Source organism: Gorilla gorilla, chromosome 10 (assembly GCF_029281585.2).
Source record: "Gorilla gorilla gorilla isolate KB3781 chromosome 10, NHGRI_mGorGor1-v2.1_pri, whole genome shotgun sequence".
Lineage (NCBI taxonomy): Eukaryota > Metazoa > Chordata > Mammalia > Primates > Hominidae > Gorilla > Gorilla gorilla.
In genome coordinates, this window is record NC_073234.2 from 52495146 (window position 1) to 52510346 (window position 15201).

The 15201-nt window shown below is 57.6% G+C and overlaps 1 protein-coding gene across 4 annotated transcripts; it reads right to left on the reverse strand.

The window, feature by feature from the left end:
• Nucleotides 1–288: 288 nt before the first annotated feature.
• CACNB3 (calcium voltage-gated channel auxiliary subunit beta 3) lies at nucleotides 289–14913 on the reverse strand. 4 transcript variants are annotated; one of them, XM_063694016.1, is made up of 14 exons: nucleotides 11724–11866; nucleotides 10264–10853; nucleotides 5769–5891; nucleotides 5432–5554; nucleotides 4860–4975; nucleotides 4500–4564; nucleotides 4265–4284; nucleotides 3990–4070; nucleotides 3741–3799; nucleotides 3464–3573; nucleotides 2711–2862; nucleotides 2375–2470; nucleotides 2106–2255; nucleotides 289–1644 (listed from the first exon to the last, which is right to left on the reverse strand). In XM_063694016.1, exons 2-14 carry the CDS (start codon nucleotides 10306–10308, stop codon nucleotides 1330–1332), a joined length of 1455 nt encoding a protein of 484 aa, XP_063550086.1. In that variant the 5' UTR covers nucleotides 10309–10853; nucleotides 11724–11866; the 3' UTR covers nucleotides 289–1329. The 4 variants fall into 4 exon arrangements, with proteins under 4 accessions (XP_063550086.1, XP_055213294.1, XP_030856783.1 ...); XM_055357319.2 differs by lacking the exons at nucleotides 10264–10853; nucleotides 11724–11866 and adding an exon at nucleotides 14711–14913; XM_031000923.3 differs by lacking the exons at nucleotides 10264–10853; nucleotides 11724–11866 and adding an exon at nucleotides 13519–13700.
• Between the last annotated feature and the right edge of the window lie 288 nt (nucleotides 14914–15201).

A 15201-nucleotide genomic window follows, 5' to 3' on the forward strand; every position in this document is an offset into this window, starting at 1 on the left:
TTCAAGTTGTAGCTGCTTCTAGGGCCTTTTTGGCCTGGCGCAAGGATACTGTAAAGCCGTGACCAAGCGTCTTCCTCACATCCCAGGACAAGCCCCTTCCGTGCTGCTGGATGTCGCCCTCTTGACACCTGGGCATGAGGAGTGGGGATGCCTGGGAGTGGAGTGCCTCCCCAGCTCTGCCTTTGTCCCCTTCCCGCTGGACAGATCCTCTGAGAGAAGGGCGGCCCAAACACATCTTTCCCTCCACCAGACTTTGGGCCGCATCACAGACAGAACAGAAGCCGGAGGGACTGTGCATGATGTTTATTAGTGATGACAGTGAGGTGAGGCAGGGGCTTGTGGAGCATGCTCTGTAGGTCACACACTAGAGCCATAAGGCAAGAGTAGCCGGGGAGACAGGTCCTCTGTGCCCTGTCTCTCCCCATCTAACCCTAACCTAACAAGCAACAGCTATGAGTCAGGGAACAAGGTCTGGAGCCCGGTTCTCCAAGGATGTATGAGGGACAAGAACAGAAATGACAGGATGCAGGACAAAAGAATGAGAAAGGCAAGGAGGCCCCCCTAAGTTCTCTGCTACACATGCCCTCCTTCCCCAAACACCCATCCAGGTTGGCTCCCATCTGCCACTTGGCTTCACCATGCTCCTGGTCCCTAGTCCTGTCACATGTTAAGAAGCTTCCTGGCAGGGTGAGGAGAGACCCTCCCTCCAATAGCTTCAGCTGTGAGCTCTCTGGCCCGAGCGTGGCCAGCCTGCTGCTCCAGTCTTGGATGTGGCTGCCACACCCCAGCAAACGGATGGGTGTGCCACCCTGGGGGGGCTATGATTGTCTCATTTCTAATGTGTGGCAGTGAGGTGACTGGAGGCCCTGGATGCCAAAGCAGTCCCTTGACTGTCAGGACTTGTGCCTGCTCAGGGACCTTATTTCTTCCTCATGCCATGGTGCCCACACCCCACCCTTTTGTCACTTTAATGGGGCATCCCTTCCCTGAGTCTGGTGGGAAGGACCCTGCTAAGGGGATCCTGGCCTGAGGGCACTGCCCAGTGGGGCAGCTTCCTGTGTGGGAGGAGAGGAAGGTGCCAGGGGTGCAGAACACACAGCTAGTACCTGGAATGGGAGCCTAGTAGGGGGTCACTGCCCAGGAGGTGAGGGGGCCCCCTGTTTCTCCCAGAACCTTGGGACCACAGGCAGCCCTGAAGCTGGGGCTGGGCAGGGGGTTTTGGGGGCTGAGCCTAGTGCCAGCCTAATGCCAGTCTAACGCCACCCTGCCTGGAGTGGGCCCCCCAGCCAGCTGTGCCTGTGCCTGCCAGGGTAGGGCAGCAGGAGGCTGTCAGTAGCTATCCTTGGGCCAAGGCCGGTTGCGCTGCCAGTTCCGGTCATTGTGGTTGTGCTCTGAGTCCTGGGCTAGAAGCCGGTCTTGGGGGTCATGCCCGTTAGCACTAGGCAGCCCCGAGGTGTGTTGGCGGTGAGGCTGGTACAGGTCCTGGTAGGCATCTGCATAGTCCTCCTCCAGGTGGCGGGAGCTACGCTGTGAAGATCCTGTCCAGGCTTGCCGGGAGCTCTCGCTGGCCTCATCAGAGGGCATCAAGCTGTCCCGCTCAAGGGGGGAGTGCTCCTCGCCACGCTCCCCCAGCAGCTGCTGGTTCTGGGGGCCATACAACAGCTCTCAGTGAGGCAGTACAGACCTCACCTTGTCTTCTGGTGAGGTGCGAGATTCTTCCCCCCTCAACTCTCAATTCCCCGGTACAGGAAATAGTGCAAGGAAAAAGCATGCTGGAGCATTTTTCCTCTTCCGAGAGAGAAAACTGGAGCTTCGACTCCCGCAAAATTCAGGCTCTGCCTTCAAGGCAGCCTGGGAGAAGGTTTGGAGATTGTGTTTCTCTTGACCCCTAGGAAACTAATCTCTGACGTATCCATCTCATTGATTGATTCCCTCTCTCCTCAGGAAGTTCCTTTGCCCGTCTGTGCTAGCTCTGTACAGCAGATCTGAGAGTTCTACAATCCTTTGGCATGCTGAACTGGAGGCCAAGGATAGTCCTCTGGGCAGGGAGGGGCAGTGCCTTGGCTGGCTTAGCTTGAGCATCTCTGCCCACTGGAAATGGTTACCTGAAGTCCGGGGATGGCACTGGGAGGACCCAGAAGTCCGGGGCCAGGGGCTGGGTGGTGCGTGGCCCGCCAGTAAACCTCCAGGTACTCAGCCAGGTGCTCACAGGCATCCTCCAGCTGGTTCTCATCCAGAATCACATCAAATGACTCCTGGGGAGGGGGAGGAAGGCGCAACGTTGGTTTCCCCTCAGTAGCAGCCCCCCACCCATCTCTATCACTGCCGCAGCCCTGGGGGAGTGGGCACAGGAGCAGCTGACCCAGGCACTCACCGGTGGGCACTGAACCAGCTTATCATATGCCATCATCTGTACGGTCAGGTGCTTCATCTGTGACTTCCCCCGGGAGCGAATGAGACGCTGGAGTACCTGAGCGGGGAGGGCAGAGCTAGGCCTGGAGTCTCTCAGGACTCTGGGCAGAGCTGAGCCCGGGCAGAGCTAGGCATTTCTTCCACTTGTGGCATCAGTAGCAGGTGAGGATGACTCAGAGTTGTGTTAAGGGCAGCAGGAAAAGGGAACTCAGGTGCCCCAGGCAGGGACCAAGTAGAGTCATGCCACATTCTAGTAGGACAGCCCTGTGGGCCTCCTCCATGAGCCCAGCTGACTTACCTTTGGTGAGGACACTTTGACAAAGACGATGATGGGGGCCAGCGAGGTCTTGGCCAGCTGTGCTGGGTGGTTGATGGTGTCAGCGTCCAACACTACTAGCTGCAGGGATTTGGCCAGCTCAAATATGCGCTCGATCTCACTCTGCACTTCCGCTATGGAGGGAGGCAGCAGCAGTGCTCACCAGGAGCTCTGCCCACTGCTCACTCCAGCAGGCTTTGAGGGCTCCCGAATGGTGGACAGGAAGGAATTGGAGGAAAAGGGCATTCATCGAAGCCTGGACAGGCAGAGGAATGGGAATTGAGGAGGAAGGGTGTGTTCTTGCCAATCCTGGGGGCAGGTAGAGGAGTTGGGCAGAAAGACAAGGAGGTAAGGAAGAGAAAAGGGAAGAGGGGCCAGGCATGGTGGCTCATGCCTGTAATCCCAGCGTTTTGAGAGGCCAAGGTGGGCCGATCACTTGAAGTCAGGAGTTCGAGACCAGCCTGGCCAACATGGTGAAACCCCACGTCTACTAAAAATGCAAAAATTAGCTGGGCGTGGTGATGGGCGCCTGTAGTCCTGGCTACTCAGGAGGCTGAGATGGGAAGATCGCTTGAACCCAGGAGGTGAAGGTTGCAGTGAGCCGAGATCTCACCACTGCACTCCAGCCTGGGTGACAGAGTGAGACTCCATCTCAAAAAAAAAAAAGAAAAGGGAGGAGGAAGGTTCTCACTGGCACTTGAGTGGGCACAGAAGCAGGTGGTGGGGACTTCTCACCAATGCTGGAGCGGGCAGAGGAGCGCTCAATGATGGTCCTCTTGCCAGGATTGTTGAGCACAGATCGCTTTGCCAGGGAGAGGTCGGCTGTGACTCGGGTGATGGAGATCCTGGGGTGGGAGTGGAGAATCACAGCTTACTTCTAAACCTGTGCCTCAGCCTCTCCTTACTCAGCTCCCACTAACTCTTCCCTTAGAGAAGACTAGCTACAGGCATCTGGAAGTAGGCCATGAGCTTCTCCTTGGTTCTCAGGCCACCTCAGGCCAGGGCAGCTTACCTGCCATCAAATCTGTGTTTGAGGAAGTCGAAGAGAGCCTTCTGCATCATGTCTGTGACCTGGGGGAAGGCATGGCACTGATGAAGGGCCCCTTTGGAGAGAAGCAGCCTCCCCATGCATGGCCCCAGAGTCGATGCCCTCCACATACACACCCTGGAGGGAGGAGACACACCCCTTCTACTTTCCCTAGGGACTTCCTGTGGCAGGCTTGGTAGAGGTGACTCTTTGGGGTCAAGGACCTCCTCTCACCTCATAACCTTTCAGAGAGGGTCCCACCAGCACCACAGGCCGCATGGAGGGCACCACGTCATATGGGGGAACATGTTCCGCCTGCAGAATGGACATGAGGTCAGTAGAAACCATGGCCCTGGTGCCTGTCTCATGCCTGGTTGGCGTCAGGGCAGATCCACAGGTTCTGGGCTCCCTCCCCTCTCTGTTCTGCCCTCCAACAATGACTTCCTAGAACACTGTCCCCAGAGCCATAAGCCATGATCCCCCCAGCCCAGGTCCCTTCCTTGACTCACCTGCTTTTGCTTCTGCTTGGCTTTTTGGAAAAGGAAATACAAGATTAAAGTTGGTGAAGGGGGAAAGGTCCCTGGGGGCATGGTATCCCTGTCCCCAGGGGAGATACTGGCTTCTCCCCACCCCTTCCGATCCCTCCACAAACCCTTCCCACACAGTTCACTTGGGCAGGATCCCCTCTTTCCCTGTGTCTTAGCTACCCACCTACCCAAAATGGGTGGGTTGGGGGGAGGCTACCTAGAGATGGCGGAGGGGAGCGTCGGTTGCCAATGTCACTCAGGCTGGAAGGGTTCCCAGATCTCCTGAGAAGAAAGGGAGGCGAAAGAGAGGGAGAGAAGAATGTGTCTCTGTGTATGTATGTTCTATGCATTATTTAATAATTGTACACAATTCCATATGCTTTATCTAGTGAGACAGGTGTACATGCAATATGTGTGTGTGTTTGTAGATTTGTTTAGTGTTGAGTGTGTAGAGCTGGGCATACGTGTATGTGTATTTCAGGGGGATATGCATGTGTATGGCATGCATGGTGATGTGTCCTGTGGGTACAGTGCAAGTGTCTGGGGTGTGTTTACTGACTCACGGCCCAACTCTCACCTGGCCTTCTGCTCCTGTTTGAGCCGGATGCTCTCCAGGCGCTGGGGGCTGGGGATGAAGGCGATGTCCCCGCCCTCTTTCACTAGCCGCCCGATCCACCAGTCATTGCTGTACTTCTGGGGGTAGGTGGAGCAGGAAGGGGTGGTGAGAGAAGCGCCCCACCCCAGTCCTGGCTCTTCAATGTGAAGGAGCCAGCGAGGCAGTCACTGAGCTGGTCTGAGGAATGCAATGCAAGGGGCGGTGGGCAGAAGGGGCCAGGGGAAAGGACAGCCAAGTTTGGGCCACCCAGGATTTCTGAGTGAGGCATTGCAGCTGTCACAGGGGACCTCAGAGGCAGCTAATCTAACTGCTCACTTGACAGACATGGAGACTGATGCCCAAGCCAGGTCTCAGAAGGATGGAGACCCTGGGGATGAGATCTTAGATATGAGGGGTGGACAGGTGTGTGTTAAGGAGAAGAGCTGATTAGCTTGGGGAATCAGACTGAGGATTGAAGTCAGAAGCATTAGGATCTGGAGCAAGAGCAAGAAAATGAAGTGTTAGAGGCTTCTGGAAGTAGGGGGGTCGATCACCTCTTTAATGTGCAGAAAATCTTTGGCCTCAAAGTTGACTCCAGAGCCCTGGACTGGGCACTCCTCATCCAGTACGCCACAGTAGCTGACATTGGTCCTCACCGCAAATGCCACAGGTTTGTGCTGGAGAATTTGGCCATTAGTGCAAGTGAGAGAAGCCTCGAAGCACCCCTTCCAGCTTCAGTGCCCCAACAGCAGAAGGCCGTGGCCTCTGCCCATCACACACACCCTCTCACACTCAAGGACATCCTGCCCAAGGACCCCTTGGGACTTAGGACCGAGTGCAGGTTTCCACCTAGCTTAGCCTCCTGTCTTGCCCCATGCCCAGAAAGTATACCTTGGCCCTTTCGAGCTGCTGCTGAGCCTGGCTCTCTACTTCACGCCGGGCACTCTCCCGGTCCTCCTCCAGGGAGACGTCTGAGTCCAGAGACGGGCGGCTGGTGTAGGAGTCGGCTGAACCCTGGGTTGGGAAAGAGGCTGTGACTCCCAGGCTCTGGCATGAAGGATGCCATGGAGGCACCCTCCTCACCTTACAGTGTTGCCTCTATTGCCCCCAGTTTCTCCATCTCCAAGGGGGTAGCTGGGTCCCTATGGCCCCTCCTATCCCCTGAGAAGGCCCCAGTGCCTCTGAGGCTACAGGAAAGCTGGCCCGATCCATAGGTGCAAAGATCTGGGCCCCTCCTCCCCCAAGCCTATTAATACTGCAGCTTTGAATAGAGCCTTCACTTCTCTCTTTCCTCCCTTTTCTCCCCTCTAACATGTCCTCTGAGCCGAGGGAAGGGAGGTGTGCTGAAGATGATGTATTAGAGATGATTCTGGATCCAGGAGACCCAGCCCTCTGGTTCACAGCAGCCTGCAAAGCAGCCTGGACATCATCCCTTTAAGATGCCTGTCAGGAGTCCAGCCAGCCGCAACAGTCAAGAGATGCTGGTTGGCACAGCACCAGTCCTGAGTGTGGGGATCCAGCCATCTGCCCCCTAAGATTCCACTTTCCCTACTCCAACAAGGCTCTGAAGGCTCCCAAATGGTGAGCCCTTACCCTTCCAGGGTGAAGAGGAGGACACAAAGCTGCCAGCTCCTAGAAGTTACCTCCCCTTTGCTCTCCCCACCCCCTACTTTTCTTCCTTCCACACCTGCTGGGGCAACTAGCCAGGTGTGGGCAGCAAACAAGACACAGACCAAGAAGAACACAAAGCTGTCTCCCTGGGTGCAGGTGAGGCTGGGCCACACCTACCACTTGGCCTACATCTCCCTAGTCCTTTCCCAGGCCCAGGGGACATCAGCCCTAGAAGAAGGCTATGCTAGTGCCAGGCAACCTAGCTACAGAGCAGGACCCTGGGGATGTGGGGAGGGGGTAACATGAGCAAGGAGAGTCTCTGAGTCCTGCCCATAGGAAAGGTCTTGGGCAATGAGGGTGCATTTGATGGTCACAGAGTTCAGCCTCAAGACCATGAGGGAGAGGCACAAATGAGTAAGGGACGCTGGACTTTGAGACAAGAGCCCAGAGGTTACAATGTCTGGGTTTCCTCCTCTGTCAGGGAAAGGGAGTCTTTCGTTTCCTGCCTCAGTTTTCCCTCTCTGTGGGGAGAAGCCTCAAGTGATACTTCCCACAATTCTGAGATGCCAGTGGCAGAGAGAAGGGATAAGCCTAGATAAGGGGTTCATGCAGGAGTGTGTGTGTGTATAGGGGAAGGGGCTTTAGAATGTCCTCGGGTAGAGGAACATTCTCTCAAGCTCACTGGGCATGACCACCTACGGAAGGCAGCAGAGGCCAGACTCTCAGAGGAGAAGGCAAAAATCACATACCTGTTGTCCACCATGCCCTCTACCCCTACCCTGCTGTGGGCAAGAGGGCTGTTCAGCTAGGGGTCAGCCCAGGCTCTCGAGCCTTAGGCTAAAGACAGTGTCTACAGTAGACCAAAGGCCTGAAGATAGCACAAGGGGGAAAGATCTTTCATTTTACAGAAGAGTAGTCCGCCGACTGTTCCTCATCTCTCCTGAGAACAAAATGAGGCTAGATGGCAGCAGGATAAGTGGCGGTTGAACCCCAGAAATAATCTTTGCACAGGGTGAGGGACCTCCTTCCCAGGGGTCTTAGGACACAAGAGAAACCTCTGTGGGATGTTGGTGTCTGAAGCAACCAGACAGGGGCCAACAGGCTGGAGCGCAGGAGGCAAGGCAGATGACCACTCGCTTTGGTACAGATACATCAGGTACCTCCCAGAGGCCCAGAACTGTGCTAAAAGAGGAGTCTGACCTTTTCTGCCTGTGCTCCAGGCTCTCAGCCCAATTTAGTAATCTTTATTTTTATTATTTTATTTATTTACTTAGAAACAGGTCTTGCTCTGTCACCCAGGCTGGAGTGTAGTGGCACAATCGTAGCTCACTGCAGCCTTGAACTCCTGGGCTCAAGTGATCCTCCTGTCTCCTGAGTAGCTACGACTACAGGCATGCGCTACCATGCCTACTAGTTTTTTGTAGAGACAGGATCTTGCTATGTTGCCTAGGCTGGTCTCAAACTCCTGGGCTTAAGCCATCTTGCTACCTTAGCCTCCCAAAGCGTTGGGATTATAGGCATGAGTCTCTATGCCTGGTTTAATTTAGTAATTTTTTTTTTTTTTTTTTTGAGATGGAGTTTCACTGTGATGCCCAGGCTGGAATGTAATGGCGCGATGTCGGCTCACTGCAACCTCTGCCTCCAGGGTTCAAGCAATTCTACTGCCCCAGCCTCCTGAGTAGTTGGGACTACAGGCATGTGCCACCATGCCGGGCTAATTTTTATATTTTTAGTAGACACAGGGTTTCACCATATTGGCCAGGCTGGTCTCCAACTCCTGACCTCAAGTGATCTGCCTCGGCCACCCAAAGTGCTGGGATTACAGGCGTGAGGCACCGCTGGCGGCCTAATTTAGTAATCATAACGCCTGGGGCATCTGGCTTACCTGACCTCTCACCCTGGGATGGGAATCACAGGATCTCTCCCTAAATATTTAATGAGTTGTGCTCAGAATGGAACCCCCTCTCCATTACTCCCAAGTCCTCCAGGCTCACTCATCTCTAGTGCTCCAGTATTACTTGGGGAGGCCAGGGCTGCCCTGCCAAGCATGATCTAGGGTCTTACCTTTCCTGTACCCTGCTACGCCAAAATAGCCAGAGTTTCAGTACTTTGGAGCTGCCAGGAGTTGGCACAGTGCCCTGGTGGTGCCCCCCTTGCCTAGTGAGTGTGTGGGCAGGCTGCAGCTCCTCTCTTGCCTGGCACGGGGGAAGGAGAGGAGGGAGATGAGCCGTTGGATTTATTTAGAGCCTGATCTCCCTCCTACTGCTTCAGAGGGGGCCTCAGGGAGAGCAAGGAGCCAGGCAAGAGAAAGGGAAGTGGGGGAGGGTGATCAGGAGCCAGAGAGAGATGGGAGGGAGCAATGGGTCAGCAGGCTGCCCTCCAACACCATCCACATGTCAGTCTGTTCCTTGCAATAGCCCTTGCCTTCTCACCAGGGATGGAAAGAACCTCCTAGGGCCATCCAGCCCCACAGAGAGGTTTGTTTTCAAGCTCACCTTGGCACCCTGGGCTATACCAGCTGTCCCTTCAACTGTCAGAAAGAGGTGTCCACCAGAGCCTTGAAAATGATCTGCTCTAGCGGCAATGTAATTAGCTCCAGAGGCCCCATGGAGAATTGGATCCAGAAGGAGACCAGTCCCAGAAAACGACAGTTGCCTATTCTGAACATCAGCATTCATCTATCCTGGGCCTGGCAGTAAGTGATGGGAGAAGACTTGAACATGAACTCCTCTTTCCGACCCAGGGGTGCTCCAACCTATTGGGGCCCTTTCCAAGCCATCTAGTGGTCCACTCCTAAGGAGGCCTTCTTACAGGACATTTGAGGGAAAGTTGTCAGGTCCAAGGGGCTGAGAAGCTGCTCCGCATTCTTGCCCCATCTTTCCAGGCACTCTCCCTGCTGTCTGAGCTCCGGGAATCACTGCTTAATGAGCTGATTTGTCTCAGTGGGTCAGGAGATAAAAGCAAAGAGGAGAATTAAATATTTATCGGTTGCCTGTTTCTCTGAGCAAAGCGCTTCCTCTCCATCCCCAGGCCCTCAGCTCCTCTGGCCTCACCTCCAGGCCCTCCATGCTGGGCAAGAGCTCAGGATGCCCGCTGCAGAGGAAGCCTCAGCAGGGGGCTGTGGAATAGATGGGGCTCAGTCACCTGGCCTACCCATGTGCTGGGCGCCCAGGTTTCAGCCTGGGAGAGAAACTGGGCTAGAGAAAGGGTGAGGAGATGAGGCAATGTGCAGAGATGGAGGGGGTGGAAGGTAATAATGGAGCTCCTCAAGTTTTAGGATCCGTCTGTCTGAAGAGGTTGGTCCCTGGCTCCCTGATGTCCTCTCAGCTCCCTGATGTGTTTGCTTGAGGCACAAGAGGTCTGGAATGTCTGCCTCCCCAACCACCTCGGCGGCTCTCCTAGCTGTTGTGTTCAGACCCCAGAAATCCAGAATTTGGAACTCCAGACATGGCGTGTTCCCTCTCCAGAGCCTCTGTGCCCTCGGCCTCCAGCCCTGCCTTCTCCCACCCCTCTTTCCTGGGCCGTGGAGCCACCTGCTTGAGCCCTTCCCCTATACTGCCCCCTCTCTGCACACACCCGATGGCCCCAGGGTCTGAGTCTGGGTCGCTGGGGAACGCTTGGCATGAAAATCCATCTCCCCACGTTCTTAGAGCGCCCCCCTACAAACCCTGCCCTGCCACTGAGGCGTTTTTCAGTCCTGAACCGGGGAAAGGGTTGAAGGGAGAGGAGGTGACACCCCAACTTCCCCGCCCCCACCCTCACCGTGGGCACTCACCGCCTCCGAGTCCTCAAACCCGGGCACGTAGGAGTCGTCATACATGGGGGAGTCCGGGTGGGGGGAGCGAGCGGCGCCGGGGGCGGGAGCGGCCCGGAGGCAGGGGCAAGGACTGCGGGCCGCGCCCGGGAGATGCCACCGAGCCCCGCAGCCCTGCGGGCGGCGGCAGGGAGCGAGAGAGCGCGAAGGACGGAGCGAGCCGCGAAGACCAGCAGCTCGGAGCTCAAATCACCGCTCCCCCCACCCCACCCCCCCAAACCCAGCCGGTCCCACCCCGAGCTCGGCTGAGGAATCTGGCGCCGGCTCCTACAACAATAGTGCCCGCCCACCTGACCCCCTCCCCGGGAGAAGGCGGGGGCGGCGAGGGGGCGGCGGCCACCGGGGAGCCCGGGCCAGGCCGGGAGAGGGGAACGAACCCGTGCTGGGTGGAAGGTGGGTCCCCGAGCACCTACGGGGCCGTGGCGGCAGGGAGGAAGGGGAGGAGAGGCTGCGGGCAGGGCGGATCCAGGCAGGGAGGAGGCGGGGCGAGAAGAGATGCGGAGACAGAGACGCTCGGCAACCCAGGAACTACTCCGCCGGGAAACAAAGGGCTGCGGCGGGGGAGGGAGGGGGCGCTGAGACCGCGAGGGAGACGCGACCCGGGCGGAGACTGGAGAGGGCGCAGGTGTCGAGGAAACCGGAGAGAGAGAGGCAGAGGGAGGACGGAGAGGACAGGAAAATGGGGAGACCCTGGGAGACAGAAGAGGCGCGGGAACGAGCGGCAAACGGGGGAGGGGTCCCAGGCGACAGCAGGGCGGGTCTGGGCCCGTGCGTCCCGGAGGCTCCGAAAGCAAACCCTGCAGTGGTCCCGGGGAGGAATGGGCTTGGTGCCCCCAGGCTAATGACAGGACGGCAGCTCCTGCCCCAACAGGTGCCCGGCCCCCTCAGTACGGGGACGCTGCGGCAAAGGCGGTGTTGCCCAACCCTTGAGAAGGGGGGAACTTTCCGTGAGCTGGATAGGCCTCCCCACACCTGTTGCACGGATAGATTTTGTCTTAGTCCTGCCAGGATGGGGGTTCCCTTCCCCACTTCCCTGCCAAGGATTGTGCCAGACAGTGCCAAGGCATCCGTGGGAACTGGGGCAGAAAGGGGCTGTTTTAGGTGAGCCTAAAGGGAAGGGGAAAGAAGCCAGAGGGTGGAGGTAGGGGGATAGTTGTGGGTGGGATCCTGGCTACACTGGGGTTGGGAGAGGAAAGGGCCAGTCTCCTCGGAGTCACTAGGGTAAGGCCAGATTCTCCCCTTAGCAGAAGGGCTTGTACCACTCTGCACCACTCAGTCTCCTTCACAGGAGCATTGAGATTTGGGGTAAGAGAGCCGCAGCCCTTATCTTGAGGAAACTTTCCCCAAAGATCCACCCATTTGAGCTCTCTCCTTTTTTCATCTCCTGAGCAAAATTCCTTCTTTGATTTTTGACTGCCTACCTTTGTGCCCCACGAGGAGGATGTGCGTAGACAGGGGTTACACTTGGAGGCCTCCTGGTGCCCATGCTCTTGGCCCTGAGCTCAGTCCTTTTCCTTTCCCAATTTCTCACACCCGGGAGTTCAGCAATCTGCTCATCCCTCCTAGGCTTGAGGAGAATCAGAAATCCAAAACTCTGACATGGCTTAGTAAGATCTATGGTAGAAAGCACTGTGCATGGGAGAGAGAAAGCCCACCCAAACCAAGTGGCTTCCCACCTGGGTCACTTATTGGTGTTATCTTGGCAAGACAAAGAAGAGCTGCATCTTCAGACTGACATCTTTAGTCTGTCTACTGTGGGTGGCCCAGAGCAGCCCTGCCCAGCACCTTCCTCATGCTGGGTTTGACAAACAACTTTGTTGCAGCCCCTGTGGCTGAAGGGACTGTCTCCTCTCCTGAGTCCAGCACCAACTGGGGTTTGGTCATATACTGGATTCTTCTGTATTGGAAGTTCCCAGACACTGCCCACTTTTGTGCCCTCACCCAGTTACGCAGTATTCCTTGTATCCCCCTCTTTCATCCTTTCTCTTCAATTCCTCTGTCTTTCAGGGGCCTGGAGAGGTGTCAAAGAGTAAGACCCTCAAGGTGCTCTTCTCCTGGGAGATGGCTCTAGTGAAGAAAGCAGTGGTGGAGGCAGCTGTTTCTCTTCCCATCCCTGCATCCACTCTCCTGGCCTCTCCTTTTGGGACTCTCTCCACCCACAGAAGGTCCTGGGGCTGTAGGTAACAGCGGATCTGCCATCGGCAGCACTCCTTCCTCACACTCCTTGTAATCTCCTGCGACAAGGTTGTCTAAGTCTGCTCCTGAGGCATGTGTTGCCATGCCAACCATCCCCAGGAGATGGGTTCAAGCTCCTCATACCTGGGCCCATCCCCTGGGTCCTGCAGTAGCTTCAGAGCTTCCCTCCTTCTTCTCATATCTCTGGGTTGCTACCCAATGTCCCTTTCATTTCTCATCTCACCCACACCTGCCTACTCTAGTTCTAATACCAACTTGGTGACTTCTTGTCCTGTGACAGGACATGTGCCTGTCAGTGTCCATGTAGCCCTAACCTCTTTTCTTTTTCATGGCTGGGCATAAAGGGAGAGAGCTGAGGGCAATAAAGGATCAGGGGAGAGGCTCCTCCTGCTGATTCTTTCTAGGAGAGAGTTGTTAGACTGGCAGCTGGCAGGTACCCAAGTCATAGAAGCAAGACATAAGAGGAAAAGCCTGAATAATCAGGTTTGGGAGCTGGAATATATTGAAACCTTCTTGGGAGGTTTCAGAATATATTCTAGCTTCTCCTCTAAGTGTACCAGGAAGCTGGGCAGATCCCAGTCCCTGGGCACTGAATGGGGAAACTGAGACAGAAGCTAGGCCTTCTGGGAAGACTTAAAGACTCCTCCCCAGCAGTTTTTAAGATCTGGACCAGGTGGAGGCCCCTACCATTCTGGCTGCTAGGCTGCCAGGGAACTCAGGGACAGGCGCTAGGGGAGCTTGGCAGAGCCCTTCTTGTAATCTAGCCCCTTTTTTCTGGCTCCTCAGTCAGTCCTCTCCTCTCATCCAATCCCAGTACTAGGAAGCTGCCAGCTCTGGCCGCTCCCTCCTGTCTAACCCGGTGCCTCTTCCACCCCTGGCCTCACTTCCTCCGGTTTCCCTGCCTCCCCATCGGTGCAGTCTCCCCCAAACGCGTGCCCCCTTCCTAGCTTGGAGCGGAGCTCTCCTCCCACCCAGTGGGGAACCCCCTTCCCACGACCCCACACCCCCCCCCACGGTTACCTCGTTCAGCAGGAATGTTGCACTGGAGTCAGAAAAAGACATAGACCAGGCTAGCGGCCTCTCCCCCTCCCCCGGGCCAGGGGCTCCGAGGCGGGAGCAGAACCCGGCCGCTGCTCTGCACGCTGCTCCCGCCTGCACGCCTGGCCTCGCCCCACGCCCGCCGGGCTCCGCCGCCTGCTCCCTTCCCTCTCCCCTGGTTCCCTCCCTCTTTCTCCTCCCTCCTCCCTCCCTCCCTCTCCCTTCCTTTCTCGCCGCCTCTGTCAGTCTCTGGCTCTCCCTGCCTTTCAGCCCAGCCTCTCTCTACTTCCGTCTCTCCTGTCTAAGGTCCTCGTTCTGTTTTTCCGTGTGCCTCCCACTGTCCTTCCATCCCCACGTCGCACCCTCGCTCCTCGGCTTCCCCTGCCGCTCTGCTTCTTCCCGAAAGTCCTCCCGAGAAAGAGTAGGGACTCTGGAGTTTCCGCCGCCGCGGGCAGAAGGGCAGGAAGAGCTCCAGGGCTGCCCCAGCTCCAGGGCTGCCCCAGCTCCTGAGCTCTTGGCGGAAGCTTCTGCTCCCTCCCGGCCCTGCTCCGTGCGCCGGGCGCCCATCCTCCGGCGGCGGCAGCGACCCCGACCTCGGCGGGGGAAAGGACCGAAAAGCAAGAGTGCTGGTGCTCTGCTTGCCCGCCCAAGCGTCAAGGCGCCCATCCACCCGTCCCCGGCTCGGCTCTGTGTCTCCAGAGGGATCGGCACCCCTGTGGAGAGAGCCCAGCTGGGATCGCCCCGCGCCCGCGGAGTCTCTGCCGTCTCCCCCCTCTCCTGGGTTCTGGTGCAGCGGGTCTCAGCTCCGCGAAGGGGAAGGGCGAGGCGAAGCGACGCGGCTCCTTCTCGACCCGCTGCAGCGCCCCCTGGGCTCGCTGGCCCGGCGGCTACACGCGCCCTCCAGGTGGCGGCACCGCCTGGTGTCCGGTCCCGGGGCCGCGGGGTCCGGCCCTGCCAGCAGGCGGCGCTGCCCAGGCCAGAGCAGGGGGGACGCACCCCGGATCCAGACACCGCCCAAGCCCAGGACGAACCCCTCTCCGCCTCCTTTCTCCAGGAACTGCAGTCCCAGCTCGAGACCCCCAGTAGGAGACCCCAGGCTGCGCTCTACTTATTCCCACCCCGTGGGGCTCCTTCGAGACACCCGCGCCCTTCCGGGACCCTAGCCCGTCCCTACCTCCATCCTGGTCTCGAGGGGCGCCCCAGCTAAGCCGGGCAGCGTCCTGGCCGGGACTGGGCAGCAGGGAGTACAGAGTCGCGGGACCGCTCCTCGGGTCAGTACCCCTCCCGCCCCTTTCTGCGGGTGCGTCAAACAGGACAAGCCCAAGTTCTGGCGGGGGAAGGGGGAGCGGGGCTGTAGTACCAGTTGGCTCTCTCTCTGGACCCTTCTGAGCGGACAGACCGCTCATTGGTCCCTTCACACCGCCAACGACCCCAGGCTGGACCCTTCTCCAGACCAAAGACGGCGCCTGGGGCGGGGAGAGACGGACCCCCTTCATGGAGACAGACACACGCTGACTCCGATTGACCCAGGTCCCCAACTTCCCCTCAGCATTAACTAGAACGCTCTCCCCTTTCCAGTGGAGGGCGTCCCATCCTTCTTCCCGGCCCTTCTTTTAACCCACTTCCCCTGGGAGTTTCCGGGACCCCTCCCCTCAATCCTCCCAT